This window comes from Thamnophis elegans, chromosome 8, assembly GCF_009769535.1.
Source record: "Thamnophis elegans isolate rThaEle1 chromosome 8, rThaEle1.pri, whole genome shotgun sequence".
NCBI classification, from domain to species: domain Eukaryota; kingdom Metazoa; phylum Chordata; class Lepidosauria; order Squamata; family Colubridae; genus Thamnophis; species Thamnophis elegans.
In genome coordinates, this window is record NC_045548.1 from 27,628,359 (window position 1) to 27,648,700 (window position 20,342).

The 20,342-nt window shown below is 38.8% G+C and overlaps 1 protein-coding gene and 1 long non-coding RNA gene across 2 annotated transcripts in view; both read right to left on the reverse strand.

The window, feature by feature from the left end:
- EMILIN2 (elastin microfibril interfacer 2) overlaps positions 1–10,951 on the reverse strand; it is a 33,964-nt gene extending 23,013 nt beyond the window's left edge. The window contains 2 exon segments of the mRNA XM_032222426.1: positions 4,166–4,290; positions 10,605–10,951. Coding sequence (XP_032078317.1) covers positions 4,166–4,290; positions 10,605–10,720 — 241 coding nt within the window. The 5' untranslated portion in view covers positions 10,721–10,951.
- A 7,277-nt stretch (positions 10,952–18,228) lies between these two features.
- Positions 18,229–20,342, reverse strand: part of LOC116512542 — a 3,132-nt gene continuing 1,018 nt past the window's right edge. The window contains exons 2-3 of the long non-coding RNA XR_004255892.1: positions 18,730–18,838; positions 18,229–18,263 (exon numbers count right to left, since the gene is read on the reverse strand). This is a non-coding gene — a long non-coding RNA (uncharacterized LOC116512542). The remainder of the gene's footprint in view (positions 18,264–18,729; positions 18,839–20,342) is intronic.

Consider the following 20,342-nt stretch of genomic DNA (forward strand, 5'->3'; position numbering starts at 1 on the left):
TCTTTCCTAGAGCTGAGAGAGAGTGACTGGCCTAAAGTCACCCATTTGGCTTTGTGCTTAAGGCAGAACCAATTCCAGAACTAGAATGCAGTTCTTCAGTTTCTAGCCTGGTACCTTAATCACTACACCAAATTGGCTTTCCAGCCATTTCCAGCCATTCTGTAGTATAATGAATTTGTATTCTCTATTTTTATTAATTTGATACTAGGTAAAGTTAAAGATTCCCCTTGCACATATGTGCTAGTCATTCCCGGCTCTAGGGATGGTGCTCATCTCCGTTTAAAGAGCCAGTGCTGTCCAAAGAAGTCTCCGTGGTCATATGGCTGGCATGCTAAATGCCGAAGGCACATGGAATGTTGTTACCTTCTCACCAAAAGTGGTTCCTATTTTTTCTACTCGCATTTTTACTGCTTTCCAACTGCTAGGTTGGCAGAAGCTGGGACAAGTAACGGGAGCTCACTTCGTTACACAGCACTAGGGATTCAAACTGCTGAACTGCCAACCTTCTGATCAACAAGTTCAGCGTCTTAGCCACTGAGCCACCGTGTCCCAATTTTGATAGTACAGTATTATAAATTATACTGTATAAACCTTCTTCGTAGAAAAATGTACCTTTAAATTTTTCAGATGGTGTTTACCACATTACACAGTATTGTTAGTAAAATACATGTGCCCGAACAAAAAGACTTATGGGGGGAAAAAACTGGGCTCAATTTTTTCTATTCTTTCTGCAAAATAGTTAAATAAGCCAATTAAATAATGTCAGATTTATAAGTGGCTTCTCCCAGCTAATTTCTAAACTACAATTCTTAGCTTATATTTTAAAGCAGGAAGTGAGCAAAAGTAAAACTGAATGTGATGTTATTCCTCTCTTCCAGCTGCATGCAATGTGTTCAACCAACTTTCTGCTTTGCACATAATGCTGTCTGTTAGTGAATTATTCTTTCTTTCCTTCCAAATAATCATGAATTAGAAGCAGAGCAATGAACCTCTTCCTCTTCTTTGCATGCACCGAAGTTCTTTGGGCAAGTTAACCCATTACTCAAAAGGACACCATCTACTACATGAGAAAGAGGACCATAGCAAGAAAGTCATAAATATGCTATAACAAAGCAGGGTCTGGTATATATTACATCTAGCGAGTATGGTCCATTTTTCAAAGCTGATCACAATGACTGTGCAGCATATAAAGTCATATAAAAAGATTATGGGTCACTATGATAGAGAGAATATTAAGCCAGCAACACTAAGTCATTCAATTATACTGCTACATGAAGTTTTTCATTATATTCCATTATCGTTTTAAACATTAATAGAGCATTAGCCTCTTCTTTAAAACATCAAATAAAGCTCGAATACAGATGTCTATATTTCATTTGGATAAAGAGGAAGCTAGTGTGAACTTCCAGGAAGTTGCGAATGATGCATGAGAGAATAAACATCTGTGCAAATACGATAAAAGGAATGTATTGTTCTTTTTTTTGACAGAGATAAGTAATATTAGGTCATAGGATGTAAAATCAAAAAGTTCATTCCACCCAGCAATCTGGGATTTACAAACAAACATGCCAAAAGACTGAAATAAAATATTTTATTTAAACTTTATTTAAATAAAGTTTTAAACACTTAACATTTTCTGTCTTTTCAATATCTTTATATCTTAGTTACATACCCAATGCAACTAATAAGCTAGAATATATTTTTAAAAATCTATTCCTGGTTCATTCTGATACTTCATCAACAATATTTTCTTGTATTTATTTTAAATATTGGGCCATTTGAATACATTATTAAAAATGATATAATACTTCACCTAAAAAGGCAGACATAGGTTAGAGATTGATACATATATAATATTGTTTGTTCAGATGTAACCCTAAGTGAGGAATTATCCAAGTTTGTTCATGTAAGGTAACATCTTAGCCTAATTTATTTCTCCCTCCCCTTCTTTCCCTTTTATAAGCTAAAAGGAAACAGAAGAGTTTTATTTCCACTTCTGAGTACCTAGCTTTACATTGTTTCAACCCAGTCAACAGAAAGTTTCTTTTAAGTGGTACTGATTATGGGAAATATAATCTACAGAGAAAAAGGCACAAAGGGGAAAAAAACCACAGAGCCTTTAGGGAAAGAATGTATAATATAGAATAGAATAGAATAACAGAGTTGGAAGGGATCTTGGAGGTCTTCTAGTGCAACCCCCTGCTTAGGCAGGAAACCCTACACCACTTCAGACAATGGTTATCCAACATCTTCTTAAAAACTTCCAGTGTTGGATAATTCACAACTTCTGGAGCAAGTTGTTCCACTGATTAATTGTTCTAACTGTCAGGAAATTTCTCCTTAGTTCTAGGTTGCTTCTCTTCTTAATTAGTTTCCACCCATTGCTTCTTGTCCTGTCCTCAAGTGCTTTGGAGAATAGCTTGACTCCTTCTTCTTTGTGGCAACCCCTGAGATATTGGAACACTGCTATCATGTCTCCCTAGTCCTTCTTTCTATTAAACTAGACATACCCAGTTCCTGCAACCGTTCTTCATATGTTTTAGCCTCCAGTCCCCTAATCATCTTTGATGCTCTTCTCTGCAGAGTCTTTTTTACATCGTGGTGACCAAACTGGATGCAGTATTCCAAGTGCGGCCTTATTAAGGCTTTATAAAGTGTTATTAACACTTCATGTGATCTTGATTCTATTCCTATTTTATGCAGCCTAGAACTGTGTTGGCTTTTTTGGCAGCTGCTGCACACTGCTGGCTAATATATACCCTTCTTACATTCCTTTAGAATACTCAAGCCGTAGTTGGACACATATTTTCGTAAGAACTCAGGGTGAAAATGCATCTATGTAAGTTCATGGGATTCATCAAACATAGCGACACTGTTTGCCAGGAGGCAGTTAGAGAAGACACTTGTAGAAGAGAAGCAGAGAGGGAGGCAGTTAACCTTTCCATCCTATCTTTTCCCAGGAACACTCAAGACACTTGCCTTATTTGGCAAACAAATCCCCACATCCCTAATTAGAAGAAGACAACTGACATAAAGAAAAGTCAGAGGAATCCTGCGCCCTCCATTCTTCATATTGCCACTTCCCTTGTCAGCAACAAGCTAGTTACAATCACATTTGCAGTTTTGCTGTCATTTTAGATATAATTTATATTTGAAATTCAGAATTACAAAAATTGGGTTTGATAGATTGAGAGGCAGACCAAGACTATGTACATTGCTCTTGGCATTGAAACAGTGGGATTTACTTGCTAGACTTTCTCAAATATGGGAATAAAGTATCTTCTCGGTACTTCTCAGTTGAGAACAAAGTAATGGAATGGCTTCTGATGCCATATTTCAAGGAAGATCCACTTGGACAGATGCAATGGCACCCACAGGAGTATTCTGATGAAAACAATACCATGAAGTTTCACTATACGTTCTTCCGTTTTGAGCATATGCTGTGACACATGCAAAAAAGGGGGTGAGGCTTGTGTTATTATGCTGTTCACATCAGTCAGACACCCCTGCCCTGCCTCTACCACCAAATGGTTAGCTAAGATTTCTATTTTAACAACTCCTTCAATGATTTTCTGGTTTGTATTTAATAAAAGTGTACCTCTTTCCATTCCAAAATGTGTATTCTAGATGTCAGGGCAACACACATTTCAAACACAGAGATTCAAAATTAGGAGTACAATTTTGGCTTCACCCCAATTATTTCAAAGACCGCTGCTGATTTACAGCAAACTTTATGATTGCTCAGGATGCCTGCAACTTTGAAATGAAAAGCACTAAGCCAAAGAATTAACCAGCAAGCATACACACAGATTGAACAGTAACTGAACAAAACTCCAGATACTAATTGTGCTAACACTAATAAAGTATTATTAAAAAAAAACCTATTATCTGATATTAGTCTTAAATTAGTTATGTAATTATAATATTTTTGCAATTTCCTTCTCTGGTTTGAATAACATAACAATAAATTGTTGCATGATTTATTGAAGAAGAGTCACTTTCTAATTAGCTTCAGCTGTCTTGGACTATAATATAAATATTTTACGCTATAGCTTTACTTTAAAAAATGGTACAGATCCACAAGATATGCTGTACATGGCCATGCTGCTTTGCTGAAAAAGATAATCAAATATTTTCCCATTCTAGATTGAAGTAGTCTACTTACATGGGAAACTATGTGGGCAGGGTTCTTGGTTCCAAAGACATACATACTGAACTTGAACAAAGCTTTCAGTGCCACCCAGCACAGAGCAACTCACATTTTTGTTCACTACATAGGCACACCAGTTTCTGTAGAGAGGGTGAGAACACAAAAGGCATATGTTACAATCATAATATTGTAATAAACAATATATTAAAATAGTTTAATATTATTAGGCTGTTGGTTGGAAACAAATATGGATATTGGTCCAATGTTTTACCCAAGAGAGATTTAAATCAGAGAAGCAATTATTTTCTTCCACTTCCTACCACTGGCCCAACACATGAAGAACACAGAAGATCTTGTAGCAGAAGCCTAGCACATGTGTTCTTTATAGATGCAAATATAGAAGTTAAATAAAATGCAGCGGTGTAGAGAATAAGAGAATGTATAAGGGTAACAGCTCATTCAATGTACATCTACTCAGATGCAAGGCCATATTTTCAAGATAAGTAGATACAGGATTTGTGTTTTTGTATTTTGAGATCTGGAGACAGAAATCCTCATTCCAAAATCGCTAAATCGTAATATGGTTTTACTTAAGGTCTAATGTATTATGGTAATTCAAAATTTTATGTTTTATAAGCTATAGCTGATCATCAATGGTTTCTATTGAAATCAAAACTTCATAGTCAACACTATCCAGATGGAATGACAAAAATGTGATAAATGAAAGTGTAAAGAACACTTAATAAAGGTGATCTAAGGCAGTGTACACAAAGTTGGGTCTCTATATGCCTAAAAATTACTTGAATTCTTAGCCAAACAAGATGAGGATTATGGAAGCTAGAGTTTCATATCTGGAGAATACCAAAATGTGGAACATAATTTTTCATGAAACTGTGGGATATTAGCAAAACAATAAATCCAATAAATTATGGCTTCTTCATGTAAGCATGGATAGATAAAAGATATCTTAGTGTACAGTGTATCTGTGTATTTTTTTTTATCTTATACAATTGCACAGTGTCATTTTCAACTGCTTTATCCTCATTCTACAACTCCCACCAGCAAGAGGTATTCTACTGTATTCAGGACTATTGCCTGTTTGCATGTAACCATAGCAAAAACATGTTCTGACACTCTTTATTCTGCTATTTTTTGCCTATTACAAAAGAAGAGGCCTGGTGGTGCAGTGGTTATAATGCAGTATTACAGGCAAACTCTGTTCACCATCTGGAGTTCAATCCTGATGGATACTCAGCACTTCCATCCTTCTGAGATTGATAAAAAATAGGACCTATATTGTTAGAGGCAATATGATGACTTGATTAACTGCTCAGAAGGTGCTACAAAGTGCTATGGAGTGGTATATAAGCCTAAATGCTATTGTTGTTGCTAAATGGTAAGACTGTGTCTAGCACTCTGCATAGAAAGAGTGGAAGGAAGCAGGCAAGAGCTTTGCTGCCCTAAAACTACCTATACTTGTTTCATCTGAGAATAGATATGGTACTTGCTGGAATTGTATTTTAACTTTTTTATTATTATTATTAATTTTTTTTATTTTTGTTACATGAACAACACATGCCCACACCAGTGGGGGGAAAAAATCAAAACACAAAAAAGACAAAAAACAGAAAACAAGGCAGGGGGAAAAAAAGGAAAAACAAAAGGAAAAAAAAAACACAGGTATATATTATAAAAAAGGTATATCAGCTGGTTACAACATGTTTTGGTGCATCTCTTCCATTAATTCATATTAATTCAAATATCTTAACTCAAATGTTTACCATATTGACATCATCATACCTCCACTTTTAGTTAACTACAGTTATTTAAACATCCTTCATCCTTAACTATGCCAAAGATTTAATCCATAACCACATGCTAGCATTTCATTTACTTGTATAAAATTCTCCATTAACATCAAATCCTCATATCCTGTTTTAGCTAAACATCCATAATATTTAATACCAAAAATTCCATCCTCCATGTATATAGTTTATTATCATTCTCCTTTCTTTATGTAATTATATTGTATATCATAACATTTTCCCCATATTAGTTAACATTTAACTGTATATAGTTTTATTTTATTTTTAATAGTGATAATTATTGTGATTAATAACCTTTGTATATGGTCCAAAAATATTTCTAACCTTCCCTTCTCATATCCAATTATTATTTAGCATATCAACTCCACATTATATACATTACTATCATTATCAATTATTATTCAACTATGTCTATTACAAATAAAATTAATTAGGTTTAGCTAATTTTGAATTGTATTCTTCCATCTATCAGCCTGTGTCTCTCCAATAACAAAACCTCCTTAATCCTGTTGCCATTCGTGGATCAAGTTCTCCAAACGTCTTTATAAGCAAGTCCAAACAGGAAGATCTTCACACCTTTTTGCTTAAGATGCCTCTCATATAATGTCGTAGTCCTACGTTTGTTGCACTTTTCAGCTTGTCTTTAATCCTCAGTGGTGGTATCAAAAGTTTTGCAAATGATGTTTCATAAAGTATAAATTCTTTAATGCTTCTCATTCCTCCTGCTCTCTGTCTTTTGAAGTAAATCTTCTGTATGGCTGCCCCCCCCCTTCAAACATTCCATCTTTTTCTCCCTCAGAAGTAAACCAGATGCCCGGAATGTCAGCAAATTGAGAATCTTCATTTCTGACATCCTTCGTTTGTATTTCAGGAACATTCAAACATTCAACATTCTCACTTTTTCTTCATATTTTGATGTTAAAAACAGCAAATAATCCAGCTTTTTTCAAATCTGTCGTACGTGTCAGACAGCTTTTGTAATGCAGAAAAAATCATTTGAAATGAATCATTTGAAACTTGCACAGACACCATGTTTGTACGCAGTTAGTATTTTCCCTTTAGAGGCTTTAAGGTATTGCAAGTAAAAACAAGCTGGGAGCTGTACAATCTTATCTGATCTTCGCCCAACCCAGCCAAGCAATAAAAGTGTCAAGTTGTAGGGAGCCAAATTATAGTAAATTGGTTTACAGCCCACTTACAGAGAATCAGAGGAGATGTTGAAGTAATCTTTCTTTTGTCCATGTAGTAGCATTTAAACATTTAAGAAATAGGTGACCACAGGTCCATAAACCATAAAGAGATCCAATTCGCTGCTAGATTCTTCTGTTCTTTGGTTTCAATTAGCTTAAATTTTTATGCGGACCGTGTCTCTCTGAGTAATAAAATCACCTTACCAGCTGGAAACACTCACGCCATTCTTAGGGGCAACCTGCAGTTTCGGTTAGCTTACGGCTAATCCAGAAATCACTGGCAAAGGAGGTTAAATTCCAACCCCCCAGGGACTTGCGAACGTCACTGGGGTCACTGGATCTCCTCCACTTTTCACTGTCTCTCCGGGACAGCTTGGGTTCAAATGAACCGTCCAATTCCTTCGGAATAGAGGAATTTCAGAATAGCCTGAAAATCCGTCTTCTCACTGCTAAGCCCCGCCTTCTCCTCGAATTGTATTTTAACTTTTATCTTATTTATAATGAATACTATTAGAGCTCTTGGATTCTTGTTCCATGATTGTTTCCAGTTCAACTGCAAAGAGGGAATAACAGAATAACAGAGTTGGTAGGGACCTTGAGGTCTTCTAATCCAACTGACCTGCTCAAGCAGGACACCCTAAATCATTTCAGCCAAATGGTTGTCCAATCTCTTCTTAAAAACCTCCAGTGTTGGAGCACCCACAACTTCTGGACACAAGTGTTCCACTGATTAACTGTTCTAACTATTGGAAATTTCTCCTTAGTTCTAGGTTGATCCTCTCCTTGATTAGTTTCCATCCATTGCTTCTTGTCCTGCCTTCAGGTGTTTTGGAGAGTAGCCTGACTCCCTCTTTTTGACAGTCTCTCAAATATTGTATCACCCCTAGTTCTTCTTTTGATTAAACTACTCTTACCCAATTCCTGCAACTGTTGTTTATCATCCAGTCCCCTCATCTTTGTTGCAATTCTCTGCACTCTTTCTAGAGTGTCAACATCTTTTTCTATTGTGGTGACCAACTGGCTGCAATATTCCAAGTGTGATAAATATTTCATCAAGGGTGCTCATCCTAATTTGGAATGTAAGTTTAGTGCTGTTTGGGAATAGCACTAAAATCATGTTCAAAAGAACTCAAGTATTACTGGTATCAATTGATGTTCTTTTGTTCCAAAATCTTAAATCTACGAAAGTTCTTCACCGATTGCTTTGAAATTTTGACACAACATTGCATTTGAATACACATGTGTTTTTATATACCTTTATTATATAGATGTCACACCTGTGACAGGTAAAAACATGCTTTTTTTAAAAACCAGCGCATCTGTTGGACGTAAAAGCAACACACGCTATACTAAATATTTCACGATTCCATTTCAATGTTTCCGATTGCATTATTATTTTGAATGTTCATAGATTTCGATTTATTTTCATTTTAATTATTTTGTGGTGACATTGCGTTGGAATTGAACTGTGTCGTTTACCATAGCATTCATTTTGTGAGTATAGTATATTCGGAACAGTTCGGCCACTCTCCACCTTCGTCCCAACGGTCCCTTTATATGGTGGCTGGGCTGCGTCTGCACCCATTCCCCTTTCCGCCCCTCCTCCGACGAGCTTTAGCCATTTCCGCCAAGGGAAGCCGAAGCCCTTCCAGCCTCCCCCTCCCCTCTCCTCCCGCCGGGCCTTTGCTGGCTGTGGCAGGGCAGTGCCTGCACCATCCCCCGGCCACCTCCCCCTACCCTTAAGCCGGCCTCCCCAGCCCAGCGGAGCTCCAGAGGAGGTGCAGGCGGAGCATCTCCTCAGCCCAGCCGGGCATGCATGCTATCCACCCCCCCTCACAGCGAGCAGCTATGGCCTCGCCAAGGCAGCTCCGACGGGGCGGTGTCAGCCTGAGGCGCAGCGGTGCTGGGGCAAGCCGCCACCTCATGGGGCACCCAGCGGAGGTGTCGGCTGCAGCGGCGGCGGCATCTCTGGATGGGGCCATAAAGAAAATTGCCACTCCTTGCCAGCAATATACCTTAGGGAGATAGGGATCATAAGTGAGTGCCTCAGACTTAATGTTGGTAGTTTTCTACCAATTCAAGATGAATGGATAGCACCGCAGTCTGAGCATGGGGAACATTCCTCAGCCACTGCGGAGGGCAAGTGACCTCTCATGTTCCAGACCATCACCCACTCCATATGTGTTTATCAGAAAACAACTATGATATTAAGTGCCCTCTCAGCATTGCAATGCTGTCTTGCAGCTGAGGAATGGACTAAAGGCAGAAATAGTTAAGACCAGCCTGGTAGTATTCATAGGCTATGGAAACAGCAGAGAATATTCTTTTGCTGTCAGAAATAATAATCTCCAACTATAAAGAAGCACAACCTGGACTTAGATATCCCGTAGAAAATTAATAACTAGCAGATTGTGTGCTCAAGGTGCATACACTGCATTCATTGCAATTGGTTCAAGTCCTGTTCTTTTTTGTTAGCCACTAGGGCTAAAATCAATTTATCGAAAAAGTTTTTACCTGCCATATATTGGTATAAAACTCTTATTGGGATTAAATTGTACATAAATTCATTGGACTAACTGTCAGCGGTCAATCAATATCCCTAACTTTAAGTCATTTGTTAGACTTAACAAATGCGGGGTGGGGGGGGTGGGGGGGAGTACAACCCTATCAAAATAAGCAAATTCCAGACTGGGACTGGAGTTCACTGGTAGGCAAACTGTTTTGTTCTGGCTAAAAAAGAACAAGAGCTCTAAAGTAATTCAAAGGCAGGATGCCCTACCAACATTCAAAAGGAAGAAATGAATCACAAAATAGACTAGAAGGAACCCACCAATTCAAGTCGCACACGTTTCTATTTAGTTGGCGGTGAGAGACTCCTGGAAGGAAAAAATCCGGCACCCGTGAACTCTGCCTCGGTTCTTTCAGAAGGTGGCAACTCCAGCAAGCCGGCTTCCCAGCCCTGAAGGTGTAAACTGACCCCACGGATCAGGGAAGAGCTTCCCAAGGCCCTCGAGTCCACCCATGCCCCGTTTTGCCTCCAGACCGCCGTTTGCTCCAAATGGCCGGTTTGAGAATCGGAGTTGGAGTATTTCAAACCTTCGTCTCTTCCCAGCTGTCAACACCAGGGAAGGAAAGCCGGCATCCGTCGCCTATCCAAGAGACGGGGACTCCACCCAGGCGATTTGGGGTTTTTAAATTGTTCACACGGCAACATTAACAAATGGCAGAATAATATATATGTATAATCTTTATTGTCATTGTACTTAAATACAACGAAATTGGTACACACACACACACACACACACACACCACGAAACTCTCTGTACGGTGCTCTGAGAGAGAACTGAAATGCTCAAATAACACTCCCTCCCCAAAGGCCCGGAGAAAGAAAGGTGGATTTGGAGAGAAGCTGAGTCGCGCGGGTGGAGAGAGCCTTACTTGTTTCTGGCGCCCGAACGACCCGGACCCGAGTAGGGGGAGACCAGGCTGAGGCAGCCCCCGAGAGACAGGACCAGCGCCACCACGCAGCCGAAGGGCTTCGCGAGCAGCTCCATTTCCGCCCGAAGTGGCGCGCCACCAGCTCACTTGACTCGCGTGGGAAGCGGCGAGGCGTGAAGACGAAGAGCCGCTGCGATGGGATTCGCCTGCCCGCTGGCTACTCTACTCGTTGCTTCGCCGCTTCTTACACGCCTTTTCTCTTCTCCCGCCAATTTTTATTTTTATTTTTTGCTTCCCTTGAGTTCTCCCGCTGAGTTTTTCCACCGGCGCAAAAAATCCCACCGACTCTCCCTCCGGCTCGCTCGCTTCTTTCCTTCTTCCAAAGTTTCCGCCCTCCGGTTCGCGCATCCTACCCGAAGGGTGGCTAGCCTCCTCCTCCCCCTCTCCTCCCCCGCTTTTCTTCTCTGACCAAGCAGCGTGCAACCCTTTCTCATTCTTGCTAAGGAGCAAGGCACAAATTGCTCTCGGCATTCCTCGGGGAGAGCGTGCGGAGAATTGAGGAGAAACAGCATGTGGTGGCCGTTAGAAACTAAGTGGCAGTGAAGGGCTTGAGACTGGTATTCCTGGCTCTGGGAGCACTCATGCAAGCGCCTCGGGTGTTTTCGCCTTCATCCCCTCGCTCACGGAGCCTTTATCCGGAGGCCTCTTTAATCTCCCCCTCTCTCTCTGCTGGGCAAGGCTTCGCGAGTTTCCGACCAGAAGGAGTTTTAGCTTCCAAACCGTCCCCGCCCTGGCCCATTTCTTTCCATTCAACTGGGGACTGGTTGAACCTTTTTCTTTTCCAAGAATGCTCTTACACACGCAGCAAGCACATCCAAAACAAGCGCTCAGTATTGTTAGCACTTTAGTAAGCAACTAAACAACCCCTGCCTCCTTGGGACATGGTTTTAGGATGTTGGACATATGCTGTAAGAAAGGCAATCGAGAAACCTGGCTTCAAAAATTGTTGCCCTGTGATGCCCTGTTTTCCCCATTTAAAGATCAGGACCATAACAGTTTTGGAAGTAAATAGGCAGGCCAAGAAAAGTCTTTATCCTTTAAAGGCATGCATGCACTGCACAATTTATTTTATTGTCATACCTTGAAGATACATCATGGTTCATTTTTGAGATCTGAGTAGGACACATTTCTTTTTTTAAAAAAAGTCTAATTGTAATAATCTGCAAACATTTGCAGTCACAAGACCTCTCGCTTGAAGAAATCTCATCATCTGCTTTTACAACAAATACAAAGTTATGCACAAAAGCAAACAAACTTGTCTAGCTGAAAAAGCTTACAATATATGCTTGTTGACAATAATTTTCAATAGCAATAGCACTTAGATTGATATACTGCTTCATAGTGCTTTGCAGCCCTCTCTAAGTGGCTCACAAGAGAGCATATTGACCCCAACAATCTGGGATCCTTATTTTACCGACCTTGGAAAGATGGGTCAACCTTGAGCTGATGAGAATTGAACTCCTGGCGGTTGGCAGAATTAGCCTGAAATACTGCATTCCTAACCACTGTGCCACCACAGCTGTTCAGAACTTGAAATAAGTCATAATTTCAAGTATAACAATGTCCTTGGTGGCATGAAAATTACTCTTTCAGATGCAGAAGATATTTTGAACAAAATTAGGACACATTTGTAAAGTAAGGAAATATTTATTCCATGAATAGCAATTACAAGTAGACTCCATCTCAATAGTTACTTGTTTATATTAGTAATTTAAAAGCTACTTTTTATCCACCTTGAGAAAGAACTTGAGAGTTCTACCAAATCATTTGAAAGGCATGTGTATGCCTTTAACAGAGCTAGACGTTTGATGAGGAAAATAGTGGCAGCACAGGCTATAACAAATTGCAGAATGTGCATGTGTTTTTGTTTTGAAATTTAAAAAAAGCACAAATGTGTGAAGTCTGGTAATTGAATGGCCTGTATATAATTAATAATACAATCCAGTACATTTTCAATGAGCTTACTTGATGGCAAGAATAGAACTGCATTATAGTATAAATATGTTTTTTAAAATTATATATCTTAATAAATATGAAGAGGAGGAAAGGAATGAGGAGTTAATGCTGATGTTACTAGCTTGAATAAGCATTTTCTTAAAATAATTGTTCAGCCATTGTTCAACGTTACAATGGTGATGAAGGAGTGATAGTTATCACCAGTCCTCAAGATCTGGCCATACCAGCTCCCTTGCAGTCACATGATCACCATCTGGGCACTTGGGAATTGGCTCACACGATGCGGCATCCTGTAATCACATGATCACAATTTTGTTTTATACTGCCATTTTTTAATATAAATAAACTCAGCATGATGAATGCACACAATTCTACTTCCTCCTCCTATTTCTCCCCTCAACAACAATCCGTGAGAAGCAGTAGTAATAGCAAATGCCAGAATTTTATTTTAAATAGGTAAATATTGATAAATATAACCTCTTTGGAGGGGAACCTCCATAATTTTTTAAAATGAGAAGTGGTTTTGAAAGAAAAAGTTTAAAACGCACCTAAAGGCAGGACAAGAAGCATGGATGGAAACTAGAACTAAGGAGAAATTCCTGACAGTTAGAATAATTAATCAGTGGAATGACTTGCTTCCAGAAGTTGTGAATGCTCCAACACTGGAGCTTTTTAAGAAGAGAAGATAAGCATTTGTCCGAAATTTCCTGCTTAAATGGGGATTGGACTAGAAGATCTCCTAGGTCCCTTCCAACTTTGTTGTTCTGTAAACACTTAATAGAGCACTCTTCATAACTTTGTTAAGTTGCAGAATAGATTGCAAGTGTAGTTCCCAGAATACAAAACCAATATGTAACTAGTTGCAGCAGAATGACTGATGTGTGCAGGAAATGGTTCTCTGCTTTTTGGGTTATATTAGCTACAGCCTCCATTTTCTGTGAAATAATAATAAAAAAATAAGATGGTTGCGTTGCATCTTGCCACTTTGTCATAACGCTAAAACATTGTTTTAACTTTATTAAACCTATTATCTGCTTGTGCAATTTTTAAGCCATTGCCTGTTACTTACAAAATCAGAATGATTGGGTTGACACAATGTGCTAAACAAACGAATCATATTATGACTTAATGTGATGTATTTACCCAACATTCTACGTTTCCTGGCTACTGAGAGACCGCCTCCTGCCAATTACCTCCCTGAGGCCTGTAGATCGCACAGATTAGGCGTCCTCCGGATTCATCTGCCGGTCAATGTCGGCTGGCGACTCTCCCGGGGAGGGCCTTCTCTGTTGCTGCTCCGGCCCTATGGAACAATCTCCCATGGAGATCCGGACCCTTACTACCCTTCCGGCCTTCCGCAAAGTGACCAAGACCTGGCTGTTCCGGCAGGCCTGGGGCTGTTGACTTTGTCCAGCCCCATCCTAAGTTGTGAATATTGTGGATCTTTTAATGTCTTGTTTTTGTATGTCCTTCCCTTTCCCTTTTTTTACTTGTAAGCTGCCCTGAGTCTCTTTGAGAGTGGCCTACATATTTATGTAGCTGCAAAATTTCTAACTGCATTGTAAAGGAAAATGCATCCATTGGCAGTAGCAAGGCTAAAATAATTATGTCTTATTGGGTAGAAGTCTGAAGTGTGGATTGCAGCCTTAAATGGCAAACTATCTTTGGAAGACAATCATATGGACTTCATTACTCAACACATTGAAATGTATGAGTGTTCAGAATTCTTTAGGTTTTTCCTTTTGAGAAATGTCCCTCTAAATTCACATTTAACATGCCTGTCTAAAAAAATTAAAATACATTTCATGAGGAATAATTACAATGCAATATTATAGATAGAAAACTAATAGGTATAAATAGTTCCCTCTTAAAGAGTTTTCCAGTAAATTGGTCCTTTCCTGTAATGTCTGATTTGGCAGTAGAAATGATTAACCTATAATCGTGATAGCTAACCTATGGCAGGCGTGTCACAAGTGGCACACGGAGCCCTCTCTATGGACCACGTGAGCCATCGCCCCAGCTCAGCTCCACCGCACATGTGCAGGTGTCTCCTGACAGGCAGTTGATTTTCAGGTCCCTGCCGCACATGCAGGAGATGTGCATATGGGGGTAGGGGGTTGCATGTGCATGCACAGGGGGTGGGGGGGAGCACAGGGGTGTAAGACCATTTTTGGTCCCTGGAGGCTTCAGAGAGGCTTCAAAACGGCTGCAGAGGAGGGTCACACACACACACACACACAAGGGGGGCAGGGGAATGCAGGGGGTTGCGTGTGCATCCATGTGGGTGCATTGGGTGTGGGCATGCACGTGTGGTCAGCATGTGAGGACAAAATGTTAGCCATCACTGACCTATAATCTTTCCCTTGATTCTAGCATACTTAATGGATCATAGTTCACAAGCCTAAAAATAAGATCCCTTGAATTCAAAGACACGATTCTAGATAGATGGTCTTAGTAGGATAAAAATTATTTCAAAGTCAAAACTCATACCACACTTTCTGCGGTGCGCACTCATATATTCTGCCATTTTAAGTGCATATGCTAGGCCACAAACTGCAAAACTATAAAAGATTTTATTGCAGAATGCAGCCAGGTGAATGATATAAATTCATTCTTCCTTTAAATTAAACCAGAATCCTTCCTTGGTGTAAAAAATAATAATCTTAAGCTGTTGCCTTAATGAGAAGGATGGCATGAAGAGGATAAACAAGCATGGTCCAAAGGTAGCCTTCATAGAGTAAACAAACAGACAACAAAAAGTATGTAATTAAGCTGGGTTTTTTTGTTTAATACTGCAATTTCAGCCTTTAAATAAAACAGCTGCAACTTTTAAGAGCAGTTTCCTTTTTGGTAACAGATGGTAAAAAGATAACTTCTTCACATAAGATTCTGTGATGAGAAATGCTTCACAACCAGATTTTGTGAACTGTTTTATGATTATTTAGTTGTATGTATGTATGTATGTATGTATGTATGTATGATGTATGTATGTATATATATGTATATGTATCTTTAGGGTTTTTTTCACAATTATAATCCTTCTGATTATATAAAATAGCAATATTTTATGAAACAAATGAACATTTATTTCAATTATTTATGGACTCAAAGATTCATAGAGTTGGAAGGGATAATTTAGACATCTTCCTGCTCAGTGTAGGAATGCAAAATTAAGTTTCCAGTAGGGGATTTCAGTCTCTAGTAAGGGGTGTCAAACTCAAGGCCTGTGGGTGGGGCCTAGCCCATGGGGTATAGATATGGCTTGCAGGGTCACCCTAGAAACAGTGAAGGACTGACCAGAGATGCTTCTGCCAACTAAAATGGGCCCCTGAGCTCCTTTTACGGCTGCCTCAGTCTCCTACAACCCTCTGCTAGTAAAAATGGAGCTCGGGATGGGCCGCACACGAGTTCCGTTTTCACTGGCAGAGGGGTTGCAGGAGGCGGTGGCAGCTAAAAAAGGAGCTCAGGAGCCCGTTTTCCGCTGTCAGAGCACTTGGGCCACCACAGGCGCTCCCAACAGGAGTGACGTCAATCTGGCCATGCCCATCCCGCCCCCCCCCCCCCCCCAAGGTCAAACACAACTCTGATGCGGCCCTCAATGAAATAGTTTGACACCCTGCTCTAGTAGGTGTGTGAGAAGCAATACAGATTTGGTTTGATAGAGTAATTCAGAACATGGGAGATAACTTTTTTCATTGAAGTAGAATCACTAAAATTGCTTTGCCAAAGCAATCTTGGTGACTATAGGCCACTTCCTTTATGTCTTCTCCCATACTGTTGGCTTCCTCCTGAAAGAAAGTGCCCAGGCTGTGCTTATTCATAGGTGTAAATTTCTGTAGACAGCCTCAGAGCTATTTTCATCAATCATTAAATCAGAATGGATTGGAAGATCAATCTAAAAGAACTTAGGCACATCTAGAGCAGAATACCGTTGCTGATTTCCAGGACTATTGTCAATGCATTTTTCCTAATTTAATATAAAACACACACTTAATACTTTGACCCAATGTAGCACTGATCTAGTCGTTTTACCTCAATTCTATACCACTTTACAGTGGTACACCATTGTATCACTGAAAATCAATATACTTCTCAGAATCACTAAGTGGAGTTGTAATTTCCCACTATTAAGTTCTTTAATTTAGGATAATGTTAGTATTTGAAAATTATACCTTCTGAGAAGTCAAACCAGTAATCTTTTTCATAATATAATTGCAATGCAAGAGAAAATCAGGGTTTAAAAAATATTATTAAATTTGACCTTTCCCAAGGTAAGGACATTTGACAATGATCTTTCAGCAGTAAAAGCTCAGAAACACTGGCAGAATTTTCTTGTACAGTGAATCTGAAATATGGAGGTGCATGTGAGGGTGCTGACTGAAAGTGCTACTTTATGGGCTTCCCAATTTGCAGATGTAGGGACGTTGTCACTCATTAAGATATTGGATAACTAGTGGAAGGGCACTTCCGGGAGCATGTAAGAAGAAGCTGTGTGGAAGTTTTTCATGATCTTTGTTCTCTGCTCACCTAATTTATTTTTTTAACCCAATTTTCTGTTCATAGTTTCAGAAGAGTACCCTCAAAAAAAGGGAAATAGGAAAAGATGTTCCCCAATCTGTATGGTTCTAAGTGGCTCCCTACAAACAGGACAGCTACTACTGTACTAACTTCAGGAGACCAGTAAGAAACTTCTGAATTCTGTGTTTACCATTGATAGGAACCACAATCAGAAATAAATAAAATTAAATAGTAATTTAAGAAAATGCTTCAATTTGTGAATGGTTTGATGAAAGACTAGACCCATAGCATTACTGCAACTTTTACTGTCTGTTTTGCCTCTGCAAGCTAAGTGTACCTCTGAATTGCTCCTGATCCCCAAGAAACAGTTGGGAACCCCAGACTTAATGTATTCTGTATATTTGCCTTTTATCTTGTCAGTACAACTGATGAAAATGTATGTACCCCTAAAAAACATTGGAAATGCTTGAATTACATACTAAAAAGTTGTTTGTTATAACACTGAATGGCTGATGTTAGAGAAAATGAGGATGAACAAGCTTCAATAATTATTTCATTAAGTTAGAAATATTCATTAACTGGAGCCTCTTACTGCTATTGTATTAAATAATTGGTAAGGATGAAACATCAACTTCTCAATATTAATTGCACACACAATCTTATTTTTAACTATACTCTACAAACAGGAAAAATATTTAGATGCTTTGCATCGCAGGATATTATTATATTCAGTAATATTAGTTTTTTTCAGTTTAATAAATATCATCCTGTTCAATTAAAATGCTAATGTGTTACACATTTATATACTAGGAAAAGGAATGTCATTCCAAACTTTATTGTCAAATTTAAAATGTTCATCTGTAAAAAAAGTTCTATTTTCATAATGAAATATAATAATTGATACACAACAAAAATAGATGTTAAAAATAAGTCAGCTCTTATTAATAAGAACAATTCATTTATGAATAAAAAGTATCAATGAAAGTAACAGTATTTTTGAAAATCTATACATTTCAATATACAATGCATTTTAACAAATTGTAATTAATCTAAGTCTCATCCTTTTTGGCATAATTCATTAGTTGCGTTTCTTTTCTTCATAGAGATGAATCCCATTTTTCTGAACTATAATAATATGATAAATTAGTTTAAAATATTACTAATAATTTAAATTTACAATATATATATAACTAATTTTATAATAGGAATATAATTTTTAAATCACAATTGCATATCATTTATGCTAATAATTATAGGAACAAATATATCTATTTTAGGTTTAGCATGCAAATAATTCTGATCAAACTAAATATTTGTAAATAAAGAAAAAATAATAAAGTTATTATTTTTAACATGACTTCTCACTAAGTGGCCTTTTGAAGTTATGGTGGACCCCCGCCCCAAAAGCTACTATGACCTATTCCCAGTTTCTGGCCACTGCAGTCCCCCCTCAATTTGTTTGCCCTTATGGCCACTGCAGGGACAGTGCAGCTCCCCCTGCCTATCTTCCCCATCTCCCCCATTGGCTCCCTGCAGGTGCTGGGCCTGCTTGTCCGCCCACCAGCCCCTACCCATGACCTGAGAGACAAACCTGCATGGACGTTTTAGTACTCTTCCTATTTTGGAATGGCTTGGAGTCGCGGACAATCAAGTACTCTGAAAGAGGTGGTAATATGTTGCATTGACTGGTGAGGTCTTACCTATATAAATAAATCTTAATTTTAATTTTAGAATTTCTGAAACCAGATGGCTGCAAGCATTCGAGGGAGGTGGTTTGTTCAAAATATGAAAAATTAATAAATAAATAGTGTGTATAAATTCTGCATATTTCAAAAATACTAATTATTTACAACTCCACTTGAGCGTATATATTATAATTTATATTTATGTGAAATTGGCTTGGAAAATGCATGTCCTTATACTCATCCATAACATTTATCTCTAAACCCTGTGCCCAATCGGGCCCTTTCAGCCTTCTCACTTCCCATCTCTTGTATTGATTGAAATAATCATTCTGCTTTGTTTTTTTTTCCAATAAAGAAAGGATATAAGCTGGGTCATCTACAGGCCTAACACTGTCAAGACATAATCACTTTAAAACTGTTTTCAAACTGTTCCCTCCAAGAATAAATAGCATTGTGAACTGTAGAAATTGAGACAAGGCTTTGGCCCAGGCCCAGTCTCAGGGCACTGTCTTCCAGACTGCATGAGGAAGAGAACTTAAATTAATCCTCTAAATACCAATCTCCCTCTGAACTCCATCTCCGGTAGGCCTGAGTCCCATATTCCATGCTTCCCTATCTCGCCCGGTAGAGATTTTCTGGTACTGTTTCTGTTAATGTTTATGAGTAGCCTTGACCTTGCCAGTTTCAGAGATATAATGGGGGGGAGGGGGGTTAGTGCATTTTCCTTTATAACAATTAATACAAATCTTTCGTTAACCTTTTTCTGCTTTTCATTTATTTCCAGGTTAACTGTACATATACAAATGACTATAAATTGTGACGATGACAGTTTGATATATTTGATTTCACCCAAATCCAAATATGTATTTTAAAGCAAATCTGTTGCATTGAAATCCATTTTTTTTAATACAAAACTATTTTATGGATTTTATGGTGAAATAATTATCTTCTAATCCCACCAGTAACATTTTTTCTAATACTGCCAAAAAGAGGAACTATGGCTTTGATTCAAAGTTTGTGGAACAAAAATATTAAACTAGGTGTTCCAGTAAGTATATTTCTCATTATTCCCCTCAATCTCAAAAACTTTCCACGCAGTTTGGGGAAACTATCTGGAAAAAGTTAGAATATGACAGTGATGGCTGATAAGTAGAATGATAAACTGGCAAAAATTGGGACTGGAATTTCCATGCTAAGCGATGCAGTTATAAAATGCTGACTGCACTGCAATCCTTGCAGTCCCAGCTGTTAATCAAATTCATGGCTTTTTGGTGAACATCTTCCTGCTGGTTTCCCATAACCAAAGTTAATGGAAAGGTGGCAGGCAGTTATAAATCCCAAGCTAGCGGACGGGTAAGTGGCTTCAATCAGGGTGCACAGGGATTGAGGGGAGGATGGGAAAGGGTTACAACAGTGTGAGGAAGATTTAGAAGAATGCAAGTGAGTGTGCAAGTAGTGCAGTACAGGTTTGAGAGACTGTGAGGGAGTATGTAAGAGGTGTAACTCGGAGAAGGTGTGC